General features: G+C 40.7%; 2 protein-coding genes across 10 annotated transcripts in view; both read right to left on the bottom strand.

Moving 5' to 3' along the window:
• Positions 1 to 16,599, bottom strand: part of tnk2a (tyrosine kinase, non-receptor, 2a) — a 37,589-nt gene extending 20,990 nt beyond the window's left edge. Inside the window, exons 1-5 of one of the 5 annotated variants that reach the window (XM_061965136.2) lie at positions 16,300 to 16,599; positions 16,101 to 16,204; positions 6,297 to 6,419; positions 3,515 to 3,677; positions 3,377 to 3,447 (exon numbers count right to left, since the gene is read on the bottom strand). In XM_061965136.2, coding sequence (XP_061821120.1) covers positions 3,377 to 3,447; positions 3,515 to 3,677; positions 6,297 to 6,410 — 348 coding nt within the window. In that variant the 5' untranslated portion in view covers positions 6,411 to 6,419; positions 16,101 to 16,204; positions 16,300 to 16,599. Of the gene's footprint in view, positions 1 to 3,376; positions 3,448 to 3,514; positions 3,678 to 6,296; positions 6,420 to 6,534; positions 6,804 to 16,100; positions 16,205 to 16,299 lie in introns of those variants that run through there. The other 4 variants (XM_061965133.2, XM_061965137.2, XM_061965135.2 and 1 more) reach the window with 4 other exon arrangements.
• Positions 16,600 to 18,053: 1,454 nt separating this feature from the next.
• tfr1b (transferrin receptor 1b) overlaps positions 18,054 to 22,742 on the bottom strand; it is a 90,709-nt gene continuing 86,020 nt past the window's right edge. For all 5 annotated transcript variants that reach the window (XM_061965124.1, XM_061965125.1, XM_061965126.2 and 2 more), the window contains 2 exons: positions 19,741 to 19,890; positions 18,054 to 19,676 (listed from right to left, as the gene is read on the bottom strand). In XM_061965124.1, the coding sequence (XP_061821108.1) occupies positions 19,470 to 19,676; positions 19,741 to 19,890 (357 nt within the window). In that variant the 3' untranslated portion in view covers positions 18,054 to 19,469. The remainder of the gene's footprint in view (positions 19,677 to 19,740; positions 19,891 to 22,742) is intronic.

A 22,742-nucleotide genomic window follows, 5' to 3' on the forward strand; every position in this document is an offset into this window, starting at 1 on the left:
TAGATACACAAACCCCAAAACCAGTGAAGTTGGCACATTGTGTAAATCGTAAACAAAATACAATGATTTGCAAATCCCCTTCAACCTATAATCAATTGAATAGACTGCAAAGACAAGATACTTAATGTTCGAACTGGAAACGTTGCCATTTTTTGCAAATATTAGCTCATTTGGAATTGGATGCCTGCAACATGTTTCAAAAAAGCTGGCACAAGTGGCAAAAAAGACTGAGAAAGTTGAGGAATGCTCATGCACCAATTTACAAGACTGGCGACAAACATCAATTTACAAATTATAGACCTGTTTCCTTACTTCCACAATTTTCTAAAATCATTGAAAAACTGTTCAATAACAGATTAGAGAGTTTCATAAATAAAAATAGAATACTCGAAAAAAATCAATATGGATACAGAGCTAATGTTTCAACTTCGATGGCTTTAATTGAAATTACAGAAGAAATTACCAATGCTATAGATAATAAAAAATGTGCGGCAGCAGTTTTTATGGATCTAACTAAAGCATTTGACACAATTAATCACAATATTTTAATCAAAAAACTAGAACGATATGGCATCAGAGGGTTAGTCTTAAACTGGATAAGAAGTTATCTAATGAACAGGAAACAATACGTGAAGGTAGGCGAACACACCTCTACAACGCTAAATATATCCTGTGGTGTACCTCAGGGATCAATACTAGGACCTAAATTATTCAATCTATATATAAATGACATTTGTAAAGTTACAAAAGATTTAAAGTTAGTATTATTTGCGGATGATACAACAGCGTTTTGTTCAGGAGAGAACACACAGAAGATACTACAAATAATAACAGAAGAAATTAACAAATTAAAAAGATGGTTTGACAAAAACAGACTATCGTTGAATCTCAGTAAAACTAAAATAATGCTATTTGGTAACAGTAGAAGAGAAAGTCAAACACAAATACAAATAGACGGAATAGAAATTGAAAGAGTAAATGAAACCAAATTTCTTGGTATAATGATTGATGATAAATTGAACTGGAAATCTCACGTAAAAAATATACTACATAAAGTAGCAAGAAACACGTCAATAATGAATAAAGCAAAACATGTTCTAGACAAAAAATCACTTCATATTCTCTACTGCTCACTAGTGTTACCATATCTGAGTTATTGTGCAGAAATATGGGGAAATAATTACAAAAGTACACTTCATTCATTAACGGTGTTACAAAAAAGATCAGTTAGAATAATACATAATGTTGGATATAGAGAACACACAAATCCTTTATTTATTGAATCAAAGATACTGAAATTCTACGACATAGTGAATTTGCAAACAGCTAAAATTATACACAAAGCAAACTATAACCTGCTACCCAAGAATATACAACAATTCTTCTCAAAAAAAGAGGAGAAATATAATCTTAGGGAGAAATGTAATTTAAAACATTTGTATGCACGTACAACACTTAAGACCTTCAGTATATCAGTATGTGGAATTAAATTATGGAATGGATTAAGCAAAGCAATCAAACAATGTACTAATATGATCCACTTCAAGAAACTCTTCAAACTTAAAGTGTTTACAAAGTACAAAGAAGAAGAACCATGATAAACATTCTGAATTTATTTAACTCATCCATTCTTTTATTCTTTCACTCACAAAATAATCTTACTTATCTCAACATATGAAATGTAACTTACTTCACCAATTATCATTTATTTACTTATTTTATTGTGATTACTTATGGAGTATATTGTGAATAAATTGAGAACAGGAAGTGAACAAAAGTTTTAGCAACTGTTATGTAAAAGAAAAGGGGTAGGATTAAATAAGCTCTGCTTCTTCCTACTCCTTTTCGAACATGTTGAAAAGAGAAACTGGAGATTGTGATGTATCATGTTGTATACTTGCATGTTCGAAATAAACTCAAACTCAAACTCAAACTCAAACTCATCAAACACTTATTTGGAACATCCCACAGGTGAACAGGCTAATTGGGAACAGGTGGGTGCCATGATTGGGTATAAAAGCAGCTTCCATGAAATGCTCAGTCATACACAAACAAGAATGGGACGAGGGTCACCGCTTTGTGAGCAAATGAGTGAGCAAATTGTCGAACAGTTTAAGAATAACATTTTTCAACGAACTATTGCAAGGAATTTAGGGGTTTCACCATCTACGGTCCGTAATATCATCAAAAGGTTCAGAGAATCTGGAGAAATCACTGCACGTAAGTGATTATATTACGGACCTTCGAACCCTCAGGTGGAACTGCATCAAAAAGCGACATCAGTGTGTCACCAAATGGGCTCAGGAACACTTCAGAAAACCACTGTCAGTAATTACATCTGTAAGTGCAAGTTAAAACTCTACTATGCAAAACGAAAGAAACGCTGCCGGCTTCGCTGGGCCCAAGCTCATCAAAGATGGACTGATGCAAAGTGGAAAAGTGTTCTGTGGTCTGACGAGTCCACATTTCAAATTGGTTTTGGAAACTGTGGATGTTGTGTACTCCGGACCAAAAAGGAAAAGAACCATCCGGATTGTTATAGGCGCAAAATTGAAAAGCCAGCATTTGTGATGGTATGGGGGTGTATTAGTGCCCAAGGCATGGGTAACTTACACATCTGTGAAGACACCATTAATGCTGAAAGGTACATACAGGTTTTGGAGCAACATATGTTGCCATCCAAGCAACGTTATCATAGAAGCCCCTGCTTATTTCAGCAAGACAATGGCAAGCCACGTGTTACAACAGCGTGGCTTCTTAGTAAAAGAGTGCAGGTACTAGACTGGCCGGCCTGTAGTCCCGACGTGTCTCCCATTGAAAATGTATGGCGCATTATGAAGCCTAAAATACCACAACGGAGACTGTTGAACAACTTAAGCTGTACATCAAGTAAAAAATGGGAAATAATTCCACCTGAAAAGCTTCAAAAATGAGTCTCCTCAGTTCCCAAACGTTTACTGAGTGTTGTTAAAAAGAAAGGCCATGTAACACAGTGGTAAAAATGCCTCTGTGCCAACTTTTTTGCAATGTGTTGCTGCCATTACATTCTAAGTTAATGATTATTTGCAAAAGAAAATTAAGTTTCTCATTTCGAACACTAAGTATCTTGTCTTTGTAGTTTATTCAATTGAATATAAGTTGAAAAGGATTTGCAAATCATTGTATTCTGTTTTTATTTACGAATTACACAACGTATACATACATATGTAAACACATATACACGTGTATATATATACACATATATACACATATGTATACACATGTATGTATGTACATATGTGTAAAAAAGTTCCAAATAAACTCAAAACAAATTGATTATGCACAACGTGTGTGTGCGTGTGTGCGCGTGTGTGTGTGTGTGTGTGTGGGGCTCCACCTTGCTCATCCAGGACTTGCGTTTATAAAGCGCTCGCCTCCTCTTGACGGCCTCCCACAGCCTCCTCTGACCTGGAGCAGCAGAGCACCACCAATGACGTTAAATTAATTTCAGGGAGCAGGGAGGTGGTGTGCTTACCCGGGCGCCCCATGCCGATCTTCTCCAGGTCTTCGTTCTTAACGTAGTCGAAGTGCGAGAGCCGCGTGATGTTGAGCTCGTCGCGTAGGCGCAGGAAGTACTGCTGCAGCTGGACGTCGGTCAGCAGCTCTAGCAGCCACTCGGTGCCTTCCTCGCCCTGCATCTACACACACCACACTACTGTCACTATGCACGTGTGGGGTCTATGAGTTGTGGAGGTCATTACAAAAAACTTTCAGAGGTCGCCTACAGCCGTAGCTTCAAATGCTAATGTTTGCAATGCACTGCCAAGGCTCTGCTGTATGACTTGCATTTTTCAGTTGTTTATATTTTTCAAATATCACTTTATTCAAAAGATCCCCAAACGTATTCAACAATGAATCAGTGTATTACATAGCATCATACTGGTAAAAGGTAATCAAGTATGAACCAGATCACAGTTTACACTGCTGTGCAATCTGGATCAGATCAGGATTCAAGCTGCTTGGCTACAACAGCTTCTCAATTGTACTCCTACATCATTTTTTTAGGCTGCGCTGGTTATCATAAATCAGTAGTTGTCAAACTTTGTTCACCAAGTACCACCTCAGAAACACTTGGCTCTCCGCGTATCATCACAATGACCAACATTAAAATACAGTAGTGTAGTAGGTCTAAGTATTCATTAAAAACAAGGCACAGATTTTATTTAGTAAAGTATATTTAATATTTTTGGCCGCTGTAACATTACACATAGTTTGAACAGTAAAACTGTGTTTGAAAATAGGAAAATAAAACACTTTATAATTTAAGTGATTATTTGGCATACTACTAGATGGAAATCGCGTACCACAGTTTGAAAATCACTCTCTAAAACATAGTTATATCGTACAGATATAATCCCTCCAGGAATTTGCGATGTTGCGATTGCGCCAATTCAACCAATTACCACAAATTAGGCGCAACCTCGCATTTTTGTCTAAAGACATCCCTGCACATTTGCGTCAATTTCGTCAACGGAATTTGTCTAAGCAGTGCTCAAACTCGCACGTCATCTGTCAAATCAAAACGTATGTTTGTTTCTTGTGTAGACGAAGCAGGAACAACAACGTGTAACAATATATCAACTCTTCATTGCTCAAACGGCACAACTGTCATTCTTCCACAAAGCTCAGAACTACTTACAGCTTCCGTCTACGGCGCTAAGCCTTCTGGGTAATGAAGTATATAAACATTTAGCAACACTCCATTGTCCCGACTTCCTACTTTACATCTATTTATATATTTAACCTTTATTTATCCAGGGTAAAACAATTTAAAAACATATTTTTATTAGCAATGCTGACCTCGCAAAGAGGCATTTACATGTTAGAGATGTTGAAGTGTGATAATAATATAATCTTGCATCATCTCGCATTTACCAGCCAAAATTAGCGCTATTTATCGCTCTCAACAGTTCACAAATGCTCTTAACGTGCAGGGAAGAATGAGTTTGAACATAAATGAATGTGTAAGATGAACAAACACTTACACGGAGAATGTCTGCAATATGTGGACCACAGAGCTGACAATAAAGACACCTTTGATGGTGTTTCTTTATGCAGTATTAATGAATTATTACTCTCATTAGTTATAATTAGAGATGTCCGATAATGGCTTTTTTACCGATATCCGATATTGTCCAACTCTTACTTACTGATTCCGATATCAACCGATACCGATATATACAGTCGTGGAATTAACACATTATTATGCCTAATTTTGTTGTGATGCCCCGCTGGATGCATTAAACAATGTAACAAGGTTTTCCAAAAATAAATCAACTCAAGTTATGGGGAAAAATGCCAACATGGCACTGCCATATTTATTATTGAAGTCACAAAGTGCATTATTTTTTTTCAACATGCCTCAAAACAGCAGCTTGGAATTTGGGACATGCTCTCCCTGAGAGATCATGAGGAGGTTAAGGTGGGCGGGTTGAGGTGCGGGGGGGTGCATATTGTAGCGTCCCGGAAGAGGGTTCTGGGTATTTGTTCTGTTGTGTTTATGTTGTGTTACGGTGCGGATGTTCTCCCGAAATGTGTTTGTCATTCTTGTTTGGTGTGGGTTCACAGTGTGGCGCATATTTGTAACAGTGTTAAAGTTGTTTACACGGCCACCCTCAGTATGCCTTGCATTCACTTGTGTGTGTGAAAAGCCGTAGATATTATGTGACTGGGCCGGCATGCAAAGGAAGTGCCTTTAAGGTTTAATGGCGCTCTGTACTTCTCCCTACGTCCGTGTACACAGCGGCGTTTTAAAAAGTCATAAATTTTACTTTTTGAAACCGATACCGATAATTTTGAAACCGATACCGATAATTTCCGATATTACATTTTAAAGCATTTATCGGCCGATATTATCAGCAGTCTGATATTATCGGACATCCTTAGTTATTATCAATTAAAACAGTGCAGTAATTGATAGTGAACTGAATATGTTATTTTACGGCCATCTGGTGTATAGTGCCTGTGTAGTAGAAAACGAGTAAAACGTTAGAGTATTTGTTTTCCAAATGATGTTGAAATCCTGTGCTTTTTTAGGTTAAGGTGACAAGAAACTAAAAAAAACAGAATAATAAAATCACAAGTTAATTTTAAAAATGTCTACTTTTGCAGCAACGTTTTAAAAACAAAGCTTCTGCAAATTCAAGTGTTTTAGGTCGCAACAATCACAAAAAAAGCCCTGGAGGGACTGAACGGTAAAAAGATCCATAAACAATACACAATCATCAAAAGGTATTTCTCCTTCACAACTTTTTTACCATCTGTCGTCCGACACTCTCTCGCATCCTTCCTCCCTCCTCTCCTTCCTCCTCGTCGCCCTCCTCGCCTCCTCTGGCGTAGGGAAGTCGCCGGTACACGTAGCTGTCTCCCATCGCCGCCTCCTTTCACAAAAATATTTGGCTGCTAACACGTTCTCGTTACGCTAATGCTGCCTGCTGCAGCACACACACGCACGCACACACACACACACACACACACACACACACACACACTTACACGCACAGACTCTAAGCATCTTGCAGCATCCGTTTGTATCACCAAAAAGGTATCGATTCCCTCGCTCAAACGCTCACTGCTGACTCACGGCTCCCCGTAAATGCCTCCATTGCTCTCTTTTTTCCTCCTCTCTCCTCCGATCACTGATGGTGAATAATTCAGCAGCGCTATCGAGGAGGAGGAGGAAGATAGAGGTGGGGGAGGCAAACGAGGATGCGAACAGATGGATGGCGAACTGCACTTGACACAAATGGAGGGACACTTCCCAGCATGCACCTGATGGAGGTGGAGGAAACGGCAAGGTGTGTGTTGAACATTACGCACATTATATTAGCTCTCTATCTGCACCCTAAAACACGAGACCCCCCCCCCCATCTAAGTGAGCCAAACCGTTACCAATAGCAACCGCTCCCAGGCTCACTGCTGCCTGAAAGCATCCGCGGCCCTAATGAAAATCACGTCAGTCCCCCTTCCCCTGGCCAATGTTTAAAACGGGGCAAAGGCTCTAATAATAGAAGCATAGTCAAAGATCCTATAGGTGACAGGAACTCTCTGCTGTTTTCAAGTAACTAAGGAAAAAAACCCTCGTCAAAGATCCTCCGCATGACAGAGGGGCCCTGCTGTATTTAGGAATCTACACCAAAACACTTCAAAGATGTTCTAAAAGACAGGAGGGTGTCTATATACTTTTTGCAACTCAACGCCAAGAAAACGGAAATGCTGATTATCGGTCCTGCTAGACACCGACATTTATTTAATAATACCACCTTAACATTTGACAACCAAACAATTACACAAGTCGACTCGGTAAAGAATCTGGGTATTATCTTCGACCCAACTCTCTCGTTTGAGTCACACATTAAGAGTGTTACTAAAACTCACCTGCACTGGCTTCCTGTGCACTTAAGATGTGACTTTAAGGTTCTACTACTTACGTATACAATACTACACGATCTAGCTCCATCCTATCTTGCCGATTGTATTGTACCATATGTCCCGGCAAGAAATCTGCGTTCAAAGAACTCCGGCTTATTAGTGATTCCCAGAGCCCAAAAAAAGTCTGCGGGCTATAGAGCGTTTTCTATTCGGGCTCCAGTACTATGGAATGCCCTCCCGGTAACCGTTAGAGATGTTACCTCAGTAGAGGCATTTAAGTCTCATCTTAAAACTTATTTTTTATACTCTAGCCTTTAAATAGACCCCCCTTTTTAGACCATTTGATCTGCCGTCTCTTTTCTTTTCTCCTCTGCCCCCCTCTCCCTTGTGGAGGGGGAGACACACAGGTCCGGTGGCCATGGATGAAGTGCTGGCTGTCCAGAGTCGGGACCCGGGGTGGACCGCTCGCCTGTGCATCGGTTGGGGACATCTCTGCGCTGCTGACCCGTCTCCGCTCGGGATGGTCTCCTGCTGGCCCCACTATGGACTGGACTCTCACTATTATGTTAGATCCACTATGGACTGGACTCTCACTATTCTGTTGGATCCACTATGGACTGGACTTTCACAATATTATGTCAGACCCACTCGACGTCCATTGCATCCGGTCTCCCCTAGAGTGGGGGGGGGGGTGGGGGGAGTCACCCACATCTGCGGTCCTCTCCAAGGATTCTCATAGTCATTCACATTGACGTCCCACTGGGTTGTGAGTTTTTCCTTGCCCTTATGTGGGCTCTGAACCGAGGATGTCGTCGTGGCTTGTGAGACACTTGTGATTTAGGGCTATATAAATAAACATTGATTGATTGATTGATATATAGCTACAGCAAAAATGATCGCCAAAGATCTTCTATAAAACAGGAGCACTATGCAATTTATGAATCTAATGCAAAAACACTAGTCAAAGATCGTATATAAGACAGGAACATTCTGACTAGAGGTGGGAATCTTTGGCCACCTCACGATTCGATTACTTTTACGATTCAAGAAAGGCGATTCGATTAAAAATCGATTATTGATACATCTTTAATTCATGTAATTCACTTTCACATGTATTTTAATTTCACTAAAGGAAGCGTTTATCACTTGCAACTTTCAAAACCAGTGCATTTGTAATAAGAAATTCCCATGTTTTTTGTTAACAAATTCATGGAAATGTGTTGAAAACTGGAACATAAAGGAGCTGGTCAGATCTCTCAGTGAGGTGACTCGCTGCAATCAGTCAAATTTTAGAACAGTCTGCATTACTTGATTTACAATAAATAAATCGATTATCGACGTTACCAATATATCTTATAATCGTCCATGTCCAAATTGCGACGCATCTAAAAATAAATTATTTACTCTACCTCTAATTCTGACGTTTTCAAAAATCTAATGCAAAAACGATAGTCAAAGATCATCTGACAAGAGCCCTTTGACGTTTTTAAATAAACAACTTCAAAAACATTTGTCAAAGGTCCTCTGATGCTTGTAAGACTTTATTGCAAAAACGCTAGTCAAAGATCCTCTATTTGACAGGAGCGCTGTAATTTTTGCGGAACTATCGTAAAAACGCTAGTCAAAAATCCTCTAAAGACCAGGAGCCCTCTGCCGTTTTTTAAGGTTCTACTGCAAAAATGTAATTCAAAGATCTTCTAATAGACAGGAAGGCTCTGCTGTTTTCAAAGACCTCTGCAAAATTGATCGTCTATATGACAGGACTACTCTGATGTTTTTAAGGATCGACAAAAGAATGCGAGTCAGAGATCCTCTATAAGACAGGACCTCTCTGCTGTTTTAAGTAACTCATTTAAAAACACTAGTCAAAGATCCTCTATATGACAGGAACAATTTGTCATTTTTAAAGACCGACTGCAAAACGGTAATCAAAGATCTTCTGTAAGACAGGAGCGCTCTGCTGATTTTAAGTAACTCATTTAAAAAAAAACTAGTCAAAGATCCTCTATACAACAGGAAGGCTTTGCTGTTTTTAAACACCTACTGCAAAAAACAGGAATCAATGGTCGTCTACGACAGGACGTTTTTAATAAACAACTGCAAAAAACACTTGTCAAAGATATTTTACATGACAGGTATGCACTGCTATTTTTAAAGATCTCCAGAAAAAAACACTAGTCAAAGATCCTCTCTATTCGTTTTCCAGAAAAAACATACTTGTCATAGATCCTCTAAGATAGGAAGTCTCTATAATAAGTAACTCATTTTTAAAAAAGCTAGTCAAAGATCATCTTCATGACAGGAAGGATTTAATGTTTACATTTACTTTAGATGTTGACAATTGTCAAAGATCCTCTGACGCTTGTATCACTTTAGTGCAAAAACGCTAGTCAAAGATCCTCTATTTGACAGGAGCGCTCTGTCATTTTTGCGGAACTATTGTAAAATCGCAAGTCAAAAATCCTCTAAAGGCCAGGAGCACTCTGCCGTTTTTAAGGCGCTACTGCAAAAATGTGAGTCAAAGATACTCTATATGACAGGAAGGCTTTACTGTTTTCAAAGACATCTGCAAAAATGGTAGTCGACGATCGTCTATATGACAGGACCACTCTGATGTTTTTGGGGATCTACTGAAAAAACGCGAGTCAGAGATCCTCTATAAGACGGTAACTCTCTGCTGTTTTAAGTAACTCATTCAAAAACACTAGTCAAAGATTAAATTTGCTGTTTTTAAAGACCTACTGCAAAAAGGCTAATCGAAGATCTTCTGTAAGACAGGAGCTCTCTGCTGTTTTTAAGTAATTAATTTTAAAAAACTAGTCAAAGATCCTCTATATGACAGGAAGACTTGGCTGTTTTAAACACCTATTGCAAAAACACGAATCAATGGGCGTCTATCCGACAGGATGTTTTTAATAAACAGCAAAAAAATATATTTTACATGACAGGTATGCACTGCTATTTTTAAAGATCTCCAGAAAAAAAACACTAGTCAAAGATCCTCTCTATTCGTTTTCCAGAAATAACACACTTTTCATAGATCCTCTACGATAGGAACTCTCTATTATAAGTAACTCCATCCATCCATCCATTTTCTACCGCTTGTCCCTTTGAGGGTCGCGGGGGGTGCTGGAGCCTAACTCAGCTGCATTAGGGCAGAAGGCGGGGTACACCCTGGACAAGTCGCCACCTCATCGCAGGGCCAACACAGATACTCTTTTTTTTTTTTTAAACCTATAGTCAAAGATCATTTTTATGACAGGAAGGCTTTGATGTTTTAAATACATACTTGTCGAAGATCGTCTATCCAACAGAAGCCTTCGGACATTTTTAATAAACAACTGCAAAAGCATTTCTGCGATTTCTGATTTGAATCGCAAAATGGATCTCATCTTGGAGAAGCTTGCTGAGAAGGAAGAATTCAATTGAATTTGAGAGATCCAGCACGGACACACAGAGCAGGCAGGTCATTGTTTTGACTGCTCGAAGAAAACAACATCTTAATCTACGATTTGACTCCCTCGAATGGCCTTGATGCTATCAGGAACAGGCTCTTCTGAAGAACTCCCCCGAGGACTCCTTAACGATGGACGCTTTTCACCTTCCTTTTTTTCAACAACACCTGGTGTCGAACTTTGAGATCGGCCCCAGTCCACAAAAACATTTCAACATCTCACCCAAGTTAATTGGGCATACATGCACACACCCTCCCCTCCCACCATCAACGCCTTCACCACTGCTTAATTCCTCCGGGGTTGTGGACGGCTGAGTAGCGCTTGCGAGTTGTTGTGATTACATGTATCATGTTTATGTGTGCCATGCTATGTGAGGTCTTTTCCTCTGACTCAGTCTGGGCCCCTCCTGAGGGTCCAGCCTTAGACTGATATTTTTTTTACTCTTCCCCCTTTCCCAATGTCACCTTTTTCCCACCTTTTTTAAGGAGCGCCGTAAATGGCTGATCCGTTGGCGGTCCCGTCTTGTCCCCTTGTAACGTATGTCTGCTCTTAGTGCAGGGGTCGGCAACCTTTACCACTCAATGAGCCATTTTGACCAGTTTCACAAATTAAAGAAGACAATGGGAGCCACAAAACTCTGTTGAAATTAAAAATGAAATAACACTACATACAATTTTTTTTTGCTTTGTGCTATGTATAAACCAGGAGTCTCAGACACGCGACCACTCCTTAATATGAAAATTCAATGTTACTGCGGCCCGCGAGTTTTATATGAATCGCGCTTGACAGCGTCATACTTGCCAACCATCCCGATTTTAACAGGTGACTACGAATAATTTCAAGGCAATTATTCTCTCGAGCGTGCCATTATGGCACGGCATTTAATGCCCTCTACAACCTGTACAAAGAGCGTGTCGGTCCAGCCACAGGATGTATGAGGCTTCTGCTAACTCACACAAGTGACAGCAATGCATACTTGGTCAACAGCCACACAGGTCACACTGACGGTGGCTGTATAAAAAACTTTAACACTCTTACTAATAATGCGCCACACTGTGAACCAAAACCAAACAAGAATGACAAACACATTTCGGGAGAACATCCGCACCTTAACACAACATAAACACAACAGAACAAATACCCAGAATCCTTTGCAGCCCTAACTCTTCCGGGCTACATTATACACCCCCCCTACCACCAAACCCCGCCCACCTCAACCTAGGTGGGGGGGGGGGGGTTGATGGTTGGGGGGGAGCAAGGTTGGGGTGGGCGGGATTTGGTGGTAGGGGGGGTGTATAATGTAGCCCGGAAGAGTTAAGGCTGCATGGGATTCTGGGGATTTGTTCTGTTGTGTTAATGTTGTGTTAAGGTGCGGATATTCTCCCGAAATGTGTTTGTCATTCTTGTATGGTTTTGGTTCACAGTGTGGCGCATTATTAGTAAGAGTGTTAAAGTTGTTTTATATGGCCACCGTCAGTGTGACCTGTGTGGCTGTTGACCAAGTATGCCTTGCTGTCACCTAGTGTACAAGCAGCAGTTGCATGCAACAGTTAGTTAGTTAGTACAGGTTGTAGAGGGTGTTAAATGCTGTACCACCACGGCACGCCCGTATTATAATTGTTAGGGTGAAAATCTGAGAATATTTGTTTCTGGGAGAGGCACTGAAATCCGGAAGTCTCCCAGGAAAATCAGGAGGGGCGGTAAGTATGCAGCTGAGCCGCATCAGAGTGATCAAAGAGCCGCATGCGGCTCCAGAGCAGCGGGTTGCCGACCCCTGTCTTAGTGGGACTGTGCCGAAAATGAAATTTCAGTTCTTATGTGTCTTGTACATGTTAAAGAATGGACAACAATAAAGCATCTTGAATCTTGAATCTTGATTCTACATGACAAGAGTGTGTCAGCAAAAACGCTTGTCAAAGATCCTTTATAATACAGAAACTCTCTGCTGTTTTTAAGTAACTCAAAAGAAGACGAGTCAAAGAATTATGTTGCAAAAAATATGAAGTTATGTTTCTAATTTGATTGATTGAGACTTTTATTAGTAGGTTGCACAGTGAAGTACATATTCCGTACAATTGACCACTAAATGGTAACACCCGAATAAGTTTTTCAACTCGTTTAAGTCGGGGTCCACTTAAATTGATTCATGATACAGATATACAGTGGGGCAAAAAAGTATTTAGTCAGCCACCGATTGTGCAAGTTCTCCCACTTAAAATGATGACACAGGTCTGTAATTTTCATCATAGGTACACTTCAACTGTGAGAGACAGAATGTGAAAAAACAATCCAGGCATTCACATTGTAGGAATTTTAAAGAATTTATTTGTAAATTATGGTGGAAAATAAGTATTTGGTCACTTCAAACAAGGAAGATCTCTGGCTCTTACAGACCTGTAACTTCTTCTTTAAGAAGCTCTTCTGTCCTCCACTCGTTACCTGTATTAATGGCACCTGTTTGAACTCGTTATCTGTATAAAAGACACCTGTCCACAGCCTCAAACAGTCAGACTCCAAACTCCACTATGGCCAAGACCAAAGAGCTGTCGAAGGACACCAGGAAAATAATTGTAGACCTGCACCAGACTGTGAAGAGTGAATCTACAATAGGCAAGCAGCTTGGTGTGAAAAAATCAACTGTGGGAGCAATTATCAGAAAATGGAAGACATACAAAACCACTGATAATCTCCCTCAATCTGGGGCTCCACGCAAGATCTCATCCCGTGGGGTCAAAATGATCATGAGAACGGTGAGCAAAAATCCCAGAACCACACGGGGGGACCTGGTGAATGACCTGCAGAGAGTTGGGACCAAAGTAACAAAGGTTACCATCAGTAACACACTACGCAGACAGGGAATCAAATCCTGCAGTGCCAGACGTGTCCCCCTGCTTAAGCCAGTGCATGTCCAGGCCCGTCTTAAGTTTGCCAGAGAGCACATGGATGATACAGCAGAGGATTGGGAGAATGTCATGTGGTCAGATGAAACCAAAATAGAACTTTTTGGTATAAACTCAACTCGTCGTGTTTGGAGGAAGAAGAATACTGAGTTGCATCCCAAGAACACCATACCTACTGTGAAGCATGGGGGTGGAAACATCATGCTTTGGGGCTGTTTTTCTGCTAAGGGGACAGGCCGACTGATCCGTGTTAAGGAAAGAATGAATGGGGCCATGTATCGTGAGATTTTGAGCCAAAACCTCCTTTCATCAGTGAGAGCTTTGAAGATGAAACGTGGCTGGGTCTTCCAGCATGACAATGATCCCAAACACACCGCCCGGGCAATGAAGGAGTGGCTCCGTAAGAAGCATTTGAAAGTCCTGGAGTGGCCTAGCCAGTCTCCAGACCTCAACCCCATAGAAAATCTGTGGAGGGAGTTGAAAGTCCGTGTTGCTCGGCGACAGCCCCAAAACATCACTGCTCTCGAGAAGATCTGCATGGAAGAATGGGCCAAAATACCAGCTACTGTGTGTGCAAAAATGGTAAAGACCTATAGTAATCGTTTGACCTCTGCTATTGCCAACAAAGGTTATATTACAAAGTATTGAGTTGCATTTTTGTTATTGACCAAATACTTATTTGCCACCATAATTTACAAATAAATTCTTTAAAAATCCTACAATGTGAATTCCTGGATTTTTTTTTCACATTCTGTCTCTCACAGTTGAAGTGCACCTATGATGAAAATTACAGACCTCTGTCATCATTTTAAGTGGGATAACTTGCACAATTGGTGGCTGACTAAATACTTTTTTGCCCCACTGTATACTATCATATATACTATCATCATAATACAGTCATCACACAAGATAATCATCAGGGTGTATACATTGAATTATTTACATTATTTACAATTCGGGGTGTGGAGGGGGGGGGGGTTAGGTTAGGTTAGGTTGTTATCATCAGTCATCAACAATTGAGAACAGAGAAATGGACATTGAAACAGTGTAGGTCTGACTTGGTAGGATATGTACAGCAAGTAGTGGACATAGAGAGAGAGAGAGGGACCAGAAGGCATAAGAAAAGTATCTGCATTTGATTGTTTACATTTGATTATTAACAATCCGGGGAGGGTGTTAGTTTAGGGTTGAAGTTGCCTGGAGGTGTACTTTTATTGCGGTTTTGAAGGAGGATAGAGATGCCCTTTCTTTTACACCTGCTAGGAGCACATTCCACATTGATGTGGCATAGAAAGAGAATGAGTTAAGACCTTTGTTGGATCGGAATCTGGGTTTAACGTGGTTAGTGGAGCTCCCCCTGGTGTTGTGGTTATGGCGGTCATTTACGTTAAGGAAGTAGTTTGACATGTACTTTGGTATCAGGGAGGTGTAGTGGATTTTATAGACTAGGCTCAGTACAAGTTGTTTTACTCTGTCCTCCACCCTGAGCCAGCCCACTTTGGAGAAGTGGGTAGGAGTGAGGTGGGATCTGGGGTGGAGGTCTAGAAGTAATCTGACTAGCTTGCTCTGGGATGTTTGGAGTTTAGATTTGAGGGTTTTGGAGGTGCATGCGTAATCGAAAAAGGGTTGCACGAGAGTTCCCGCTAGAATCCTCATGATGCTTTTGTTGACCAGAGAGGAGATTCTATAGAGAAATCTCGTTCGTTGGTTGACCTTTTTGATTACCTTGGTTGCCATTTTATCACAGGAAAGATTAGCCTCTAGAATGGAACCTAGGTAGGTGACCTCATCTTTCCTGGTGATAACAATATCACCCACTTTTATAGTGAAGTCATTGACTTTCTTAAGGTTGATGTGGGACCCAAACAGGAACCGTTTTACCCAAGTGTATGGATAGCTTGTTGTCAGCGAGTCAGGTGCATGTTCTACAGAGTTCAGCACTGAGGATTTTCTCCACCTGTGACTTGTCCTTGTCTGATACCAGCAGGGCCGAGTCACCGCAAACAAGAACAATTCACAGTAGCATGCTGATGATAAGTCGTTTATGTATAATATTTTGGATGATATCAAGGGTTGAAACATTCACACACAAATCAGACACCAAACCCGATCGAGATTATGAAATAAATCTAGCGGCTATGCTAAATAAACTAACGACCACTAGAGGTCGCTGTTGACAATTGACGCTAATTGCTTTAATCTTTTAATCTGCTACCTGGCGTACCTACTATCTTCTATGACTCGTTTACTCGTCCTAGAAGTCAAACTTGGACATTTGGTTTCCTGGAGGACATCAACTCGGTCCAAAAGTACCACAAAATCTGACCGGTTTTACCTTGCAAATCCTCTGGATGATAAAGACTGGATTAGGAGTTAGGGCAGACTGGAGTCATGGGTCACCATTTCTGGGGGCCGGGGGGACCCCACAGCCACCTGCAACTATGAATAGGGGAGTGTTATGTCAAAATTAGAATATAATATTTCATTTTAGTAATTCAAATCAAGCACTGATGTTGTTCAACATGGCCACTTACCGACATTGCACTCAAAAAACGACATTTGTCATTTATATGTGTTTACGATTCACTCATCTTTAAAACAGCCCCAACCGACGAGTCGTGTGGGGCATGCATGGGGACCATCCTCGGCGGCCATTGGCCTCTTTGCGCCCGGCGTGCCACCAGTGGGACGCGGTGGTTTATCGTCAAATCGTCAGAAATTAAACAGGACCGTCATCTTGTTCCTCCGCCGTCAGGTACGTAAAATTCCCGCCGGCGTGCTTCACCGGATTCATCCGCGGAAACAAGCGTAGTGAAACCCGGACGTGTCAAAATAAAAGTACTTCCTGTCATGCGGGACCAATCAACCACCGTAACCGCTTGCCTCAGCACCCGGCGATTTATAACCAAATTAGCGGGACCGTCTTATTGGTCCTCTTCATCACGGTGTACATTTTATAAGTAGACGCAGCATCGAGCGCTACTGCCTACAGGCGCTGACGAGACGCGTGGCCGCCATCTTGGAGTGGTGATCCGCTCCACTCAGTGCAATTAAGTTGGCAGGACCACAAACTGTCAGCGCATTTAATTCATTTTACCTCACTGAACACCACTGATTTTCACGTGTTTTTGTCATACGTGTAGCTATGATAAAGGACACATGTTTTGGCGTGTTTTATTATTAATAATTTGCTTAACAGTAATAGAATATTCTTATATGCTATAAATCGGTGGTCCCCAACCACCGGGCCGCGGCCCGGTACCGGTCCGTGGATCGATTGGTACCAGGCCGCACAAGAAATAAAAAAAATAAATATATATTTTTTAATTTTTATTAAATCAACATAAAAAACACAAGATACACTTACAATTAGTGCACCAACCCAAAAAAAACTCCCTCCCCCATTTACACTCATTTGCACAAAAGGGTTGTTTCTTTCTGTTGTTAATATTTCTGGTTCCTACATTATATATCAATATAGATCAATACAGTCTGCAGGGATACAGTCCGTAAGCACACGATTGTATTTTTTTATGACAAAAATAAAATAAAAATACCATACCCCACCTCCCGGTCCGTGGGACACATTTTCAAGCGTTGACCGGTCCGCAGTTATAAAAAGGTTGGGGACCACTGCTATAAGTGACCAGACATCCGAGATCAAAACAGGGAATATAGTCCCAGAGAAGGGGGGGAAAAAAACGGTCAGCTATTTTTAAGTTCAAAAAACAATATGATTAGGTTATATATACATGCGTATATGCTACATAAACAATGTATGAATACATTAGATATATATAATCTTAGGGACCTATAGACTGTATCTATGTTGCTGCAGCAGCAGAGTTTTTTTCTGTCTTGACACTTTGTATTGATATTTTGTATTACATTCATCCCTTAAATGGTAATGTTTACAGTGATTGTTTTATATGTATTTTTTATGTATGTCGCTTTAGATAAAAGCGTCTGCCAAATACTTAAACATAAACATATATAAACACCTTAAAGTCTTTCTATCAGCTAAAACCACCAATCTGTTTTACTGGATTCAGAATAAAACCAAATTCTGTCTTACCCAACAATGTTAGTATTTTGAATATTGTTACTTTAAGACTTATTCCTGGTTACAATTTTACTGTTGAGAAAGTATTCTTATACTTTCCCTAAAATGAGAATGCATCATAATCAGTGGCGGCTGGTGAATTTTGTTTTAGGTGGGGCTGAAAGTGTGTTACTTTGTATTACCGAGGGTTTATTGACAAAATAAAAGCGTAAATGTACACAGTAAAAAGGTTGCAAAGCTCAGGGGTTTATTTATCATCTTGGTCAAAAATGGAAATCACCATTTTTCAGAAATCGTACTCAAAAACAAACATTTTACATCATTGTTCTGCCGCTGTTGAATGTACAACAAAAGCTACACAGACTTTACTTGCTCTAGCTTCCCATTTTTGGGGGGCTAGACAGGTTTCATGTATGGTGACAATTTAAATGTAGGATTATCCCATTTCATAGTGCAACTTTTGGCCAAACAATAACTCAAATGTAACTCGAAAACAAGCAAAACATTTGCAAATGAGACACACGTCTAACAGCAATAGGCTAGGCGCAGGAGACAAGAATGCAAGAGTGAACTGAAATTCTGAAGCATTACGAGTTAAACATTTCTACATTTAATAGATTTTTAAGGTCTAAACGGGGTAAATTGAAAATCAGAGACAACATCAACATGCCTAAGCGCCACCACCACAAAGCAAAGAAACAGTAATAAATATGTCAAGTATAAAACTCTGGGAAACACTGTCCCCGATAAGTTGTTCCACCCTTGGGAGTGAAATATGAGAGGCACTGCTCTCGATAAATACACACTTAAAGACAAACGCACACACAAACACACACCGGTAGGCAAAAGCTACCATCACTTTTCATTATGGAAGACACTGCTCCCGATAATGGGGTTGTAATTATGGGGGTCACTGCCCCCGATAACTGACGCCAATCGCTCCAAAGTGAACATTAGGTTGTCAATTGCATGTAGTAGAATTTTGTTTGTTATTAATTTGTCCGCCTTATACCTTTTAGACACAAAGCCTTATTTTTCATACATAATTTGGATAGCTAGACTTTTTCTTTTTTTAATTGTGTCGAATAAATTATTTTGGCTTCCTGAGTGAGGAGCGGTTGTGGCACTCCAATTTTTGTCAGCAAAAGTTGAAGAGTCGTCACGTAGCAGATGCTGCTGTCGGATTAACGGTATAACCGTCATAATTATGGAAGGCACTGCTTCCGATAATGTCTTATGAAAAGAAGAAAAAAAAGAAAAGAAAAGTGAACGTCGCGCTGCTAAAACTATGAGGTATAAATGAGGTTTTATGGCAGGAAGTTACAGCGAAGGCGCTCTGTTGTGTGAGGAGGAGGCAGCAGGTTCATCAGTAGCATTCAAAATTTTCTAGTAAAACTTTTTCAAGTTGAAGCCCCCCTCCCTCCACAACATAAACTGATTTTAAAAAAACATCCGAAAAAAGTACAATTTGTAGCTAAACAAGTACGTTTTTCCGTCTTGGCGGTTTGGAGTGGTAAATACAAATTGTACCTTCAAAAGGGCGGGACTAAGAGTCGTGACTGACAGCTTTCGTTTGAGTGCTTTTTTTTTTCTTTCTCTTTTCAGTGTTCACTTTTACACGCGTACGCCGCCGCCCTCGATTTAACTGTCGTCCTCTTCCCAGATTTCACTCATGCCGTTGGCACACCCCTTCACGCTCCAGGTGGCGAAGGCCAGCTGGGTGTGGAGCTCTTTGAGGTCCGTCATCTCGGCAATGGACGCCAAAGTGTGAGGGCCTCGGCCCAGCAGGATGTGACGGAAAGGGGTCTCGACCGGGGACACGTACGGCGAAAGCAGGTTCTGCTCCACCTGGAATGAAAGACAAGCGGCTTAAGACGCTGGCGGCGAGGCTTACTACTTATGATCTTCTTACGCTCATGAGCCTTTCGTTCAGGAGGCGGCAGGCCCGGTCTTCGCTCAAGTCAGTGTGGAGGATGGCGGTGTTGAGGTTGGCCACCGCACGCTGGAAGGTGCCGTGAGCATTCTCCAGCCAGTCTGGATCCACGCCTTTCAGATCACCACTCTGCAGAGCAAAAAACAAAAATATATGAGCGTAGGAATAGCACATAGCTTTGTAGTCACTACAATGTCATCTTGACTCCCTTTATAGCTTGTCATCAGGGTGGAACGTATGACATGCAGTTCTCTGCCAAAACAGTAGGGGCTTGACAGATTTCTTCGTCACAGGCAAACAATGGTAATTAAACAGACTATATAGAGGATGATTGGAGCTAGAACTAATCATTGTGTTACAACGTTAACTCTTACTGCAAATTATGATGCGAAATTGGAGGAAATGTGGACTGCAAAGGAAGTAATGTGCTAAAAGTTCACGGAGTTTGAAGGGGGAAGAGCAAGCCACACAACACCAGTGTTAAAATGACAGCAAAAAGCATAGAGAAATTACAAATATATAATATGCAAGTACTGCCTCTTTTCTCGGTTTTCTAAGTATATTTTAAAAGCATTTTATGAAATCTCAGTTGGTGGAAAATAGCAGAATATAAAACTAATCAGACCACAGTACCAAACCACAAGAATGAACGCAGCCTATGACTATGGATGGGTGTTTACATTTTAACTCATACCAGCTCCAAATCTGTACTCGAAAAACTGTGCCGGTACTTAAAAAATGGACATGTGAAATGTTGTGAGATTCAAATTGATTACCGGTAGACTAGTATTGGAAATACTTCAAAGTCAAATACTTCAAAGATTTTTATGGTATTTTTTCCATACATACAAGACTTACGAAAAAATCGAGATTAGTAAAAGGTGTATAAAAAAAAAAATGTTTGACTTAATTGCAATTCTTAATTGATTTAAAAAGATTTTAAAAAATCAATAAAAAAAAAAAAATCTATATTATTTTATTTTTTTCAATCTGTCCAGCCACTCAGACAAATCATATTGCTGATGTCGATGATCATATCTGCTGTACAGATTTACTTAAGAAAAGAGAAGTGTTGGATACTTCTCCTGTTGCCTTATTTGTCTAGAGCAAATTTCCAAGTTCGGGGTAAGAGTGGTTGCTGCGTCCAAGTGCAATTTGAAACGTCAGATTGGCATTAAAGCCAGTAATTGAGGTTGTGAATGTGCTTCTATTCTGAAGGTGTCTTACAGGATGTCACTGCTTCTGGCAGCAAAATCCTTCAATTATATAAGCCTAATGTAAAAATTTACCCTAATTTATGAATGTGAGTGTGAATGTTGTCTGTCTATCTGTGTTGGCCCTGCAATGAGGTGGCGACTTGTCCAGGGTGTACCCCGCCTTCTGCCCATGTGCAGCTTGGATAGGCTCCAGCACCCCCCGCGACCCCATAAGGGACAAGCGGTAGAAAATTGATGGATGGATGGATGATACCTACTTGAAAGGGATGTTTGCAATATTTACACAGATGTCTAGAGGGCGCTAACTTTCCAATCTATTTTACACAGTATATACGGGACGGCGTGGCGCAGTGGAAGAGTGGCCGTGCGCAACCCAAGGGTCCCTGGTTCAATCCCCACCTAGTACCAACCTCGTCATGTCCGTTGTGTCCTGAGCAAGACACTTCACCCTTGCTCCGGATGGGTGCTGGTTAGCGCCTTGCATGGCAGCTCCCTCCATCAGTGTGTGAATGTGTGTGTGAATGGGTAAATGTGGAAGTAGTGTCAAAGCGCTTTGAGTACCTTGAAGGTAGAAAAGCGCTATACAAGTACAACCCATTTATTTATTTATATTCCACCCTCATCCGGCTTCTGCAATGTAATGACGTAACACGTGCATTATTTTTGGGTGTTGTTAGCTAATAATAGCCATTTGGATAGTAAGTGTTATCTGTCATTATATGTATATTCTATCATAACAATATGACTGCAAAAGGTTTGTTGTTTCTCTTGGACTGCTATTGTATGTGTGCTTGACCGCCATTAACACCAATCATTTCATTCGAGCCGGAAAAAATGTTACTACACAAACTTAGTAATTGTGAAAAATATAGACCGTTTCAACACAAATGTGTTCTGTTAAACTACTAATGGTAACACAAGTTCGCCAATGGTGTTCATGTTATATTTTTTGCTTTGAATAAATGTAAAACTGTGAGCAAGTTGCAAAACAGCCCCTTTAATACATAAATAAATAAATAAGAAAACCTACAACAAAATGTCCTAATCATTGCAGGAATACGGAACATACAGACAGAACGTGCCAAAAAGTGACTTTTGTAATATTGATGCTCATAATTTTTGGGGGGGGTTTGTGAATGCAATCTTACTGGCTGTATTTAACCGTCATTGGTGCATGATAAGGAAGTGCTGTGTTCTTGTGGCTACTGGTTTGCCTAGCGCTGCGTTGTTTTCGGTTATGAGGCAGGCTGTTGGCGGGCAAAAGTTGGTAATGACTTAAACAAAAGCGTCAGATTCTGACGGTACATTTCTTACAAAACGTTACTTGTCCAACATCATCGGCAAGCATTCATGTAGCACCGATCTAGTTAATATCGCTTACGCTGGCACCGGTGCCGTTATGGAACCTATCTAACCGTACCTATGACAACATGTCTGTGTTAGAATAATTATGTATATATTATCACACTAACTTTAGTATGCTTAAAGTCCGTCGCTTTAGTTATTTAGCTATTGTGCTCAAGTTGGACTTTTTCTAATGTGAGCAAGGGCAAATACTTCTTGTCTGAGGGGTGGCCTCAGCTGTAGATGTTATCTTTGTTTAAGCCCTCCAACAGCCAAGGACTTCAACCGACTTCAGCGAAGATGGGATGACGACACACGGACGAGGCAGAGACTTCAAGGACCTCAACAAGATAAGATTCCAACACGCAGACGAAGCGGTGACGGGGCGAAAGCACAAGGCCCCCAGAACATTCCGTCACG

The sequence above is a fragment of the Nerophis lumbriciformis genome, linkage group LG07 (genome assembly GCF_033978685.3).
Source record: "Nerophis lumbriciformis linkage group LG07, RoL_Nlum_v2.1, whole genome shotgun sequence".
NCBI lineage: Eukaryota > Metazoa > Chordata > Actinopteri > Syngnathiformes > Syngnathidae > Nerophis > Nerophis lumbriciformis.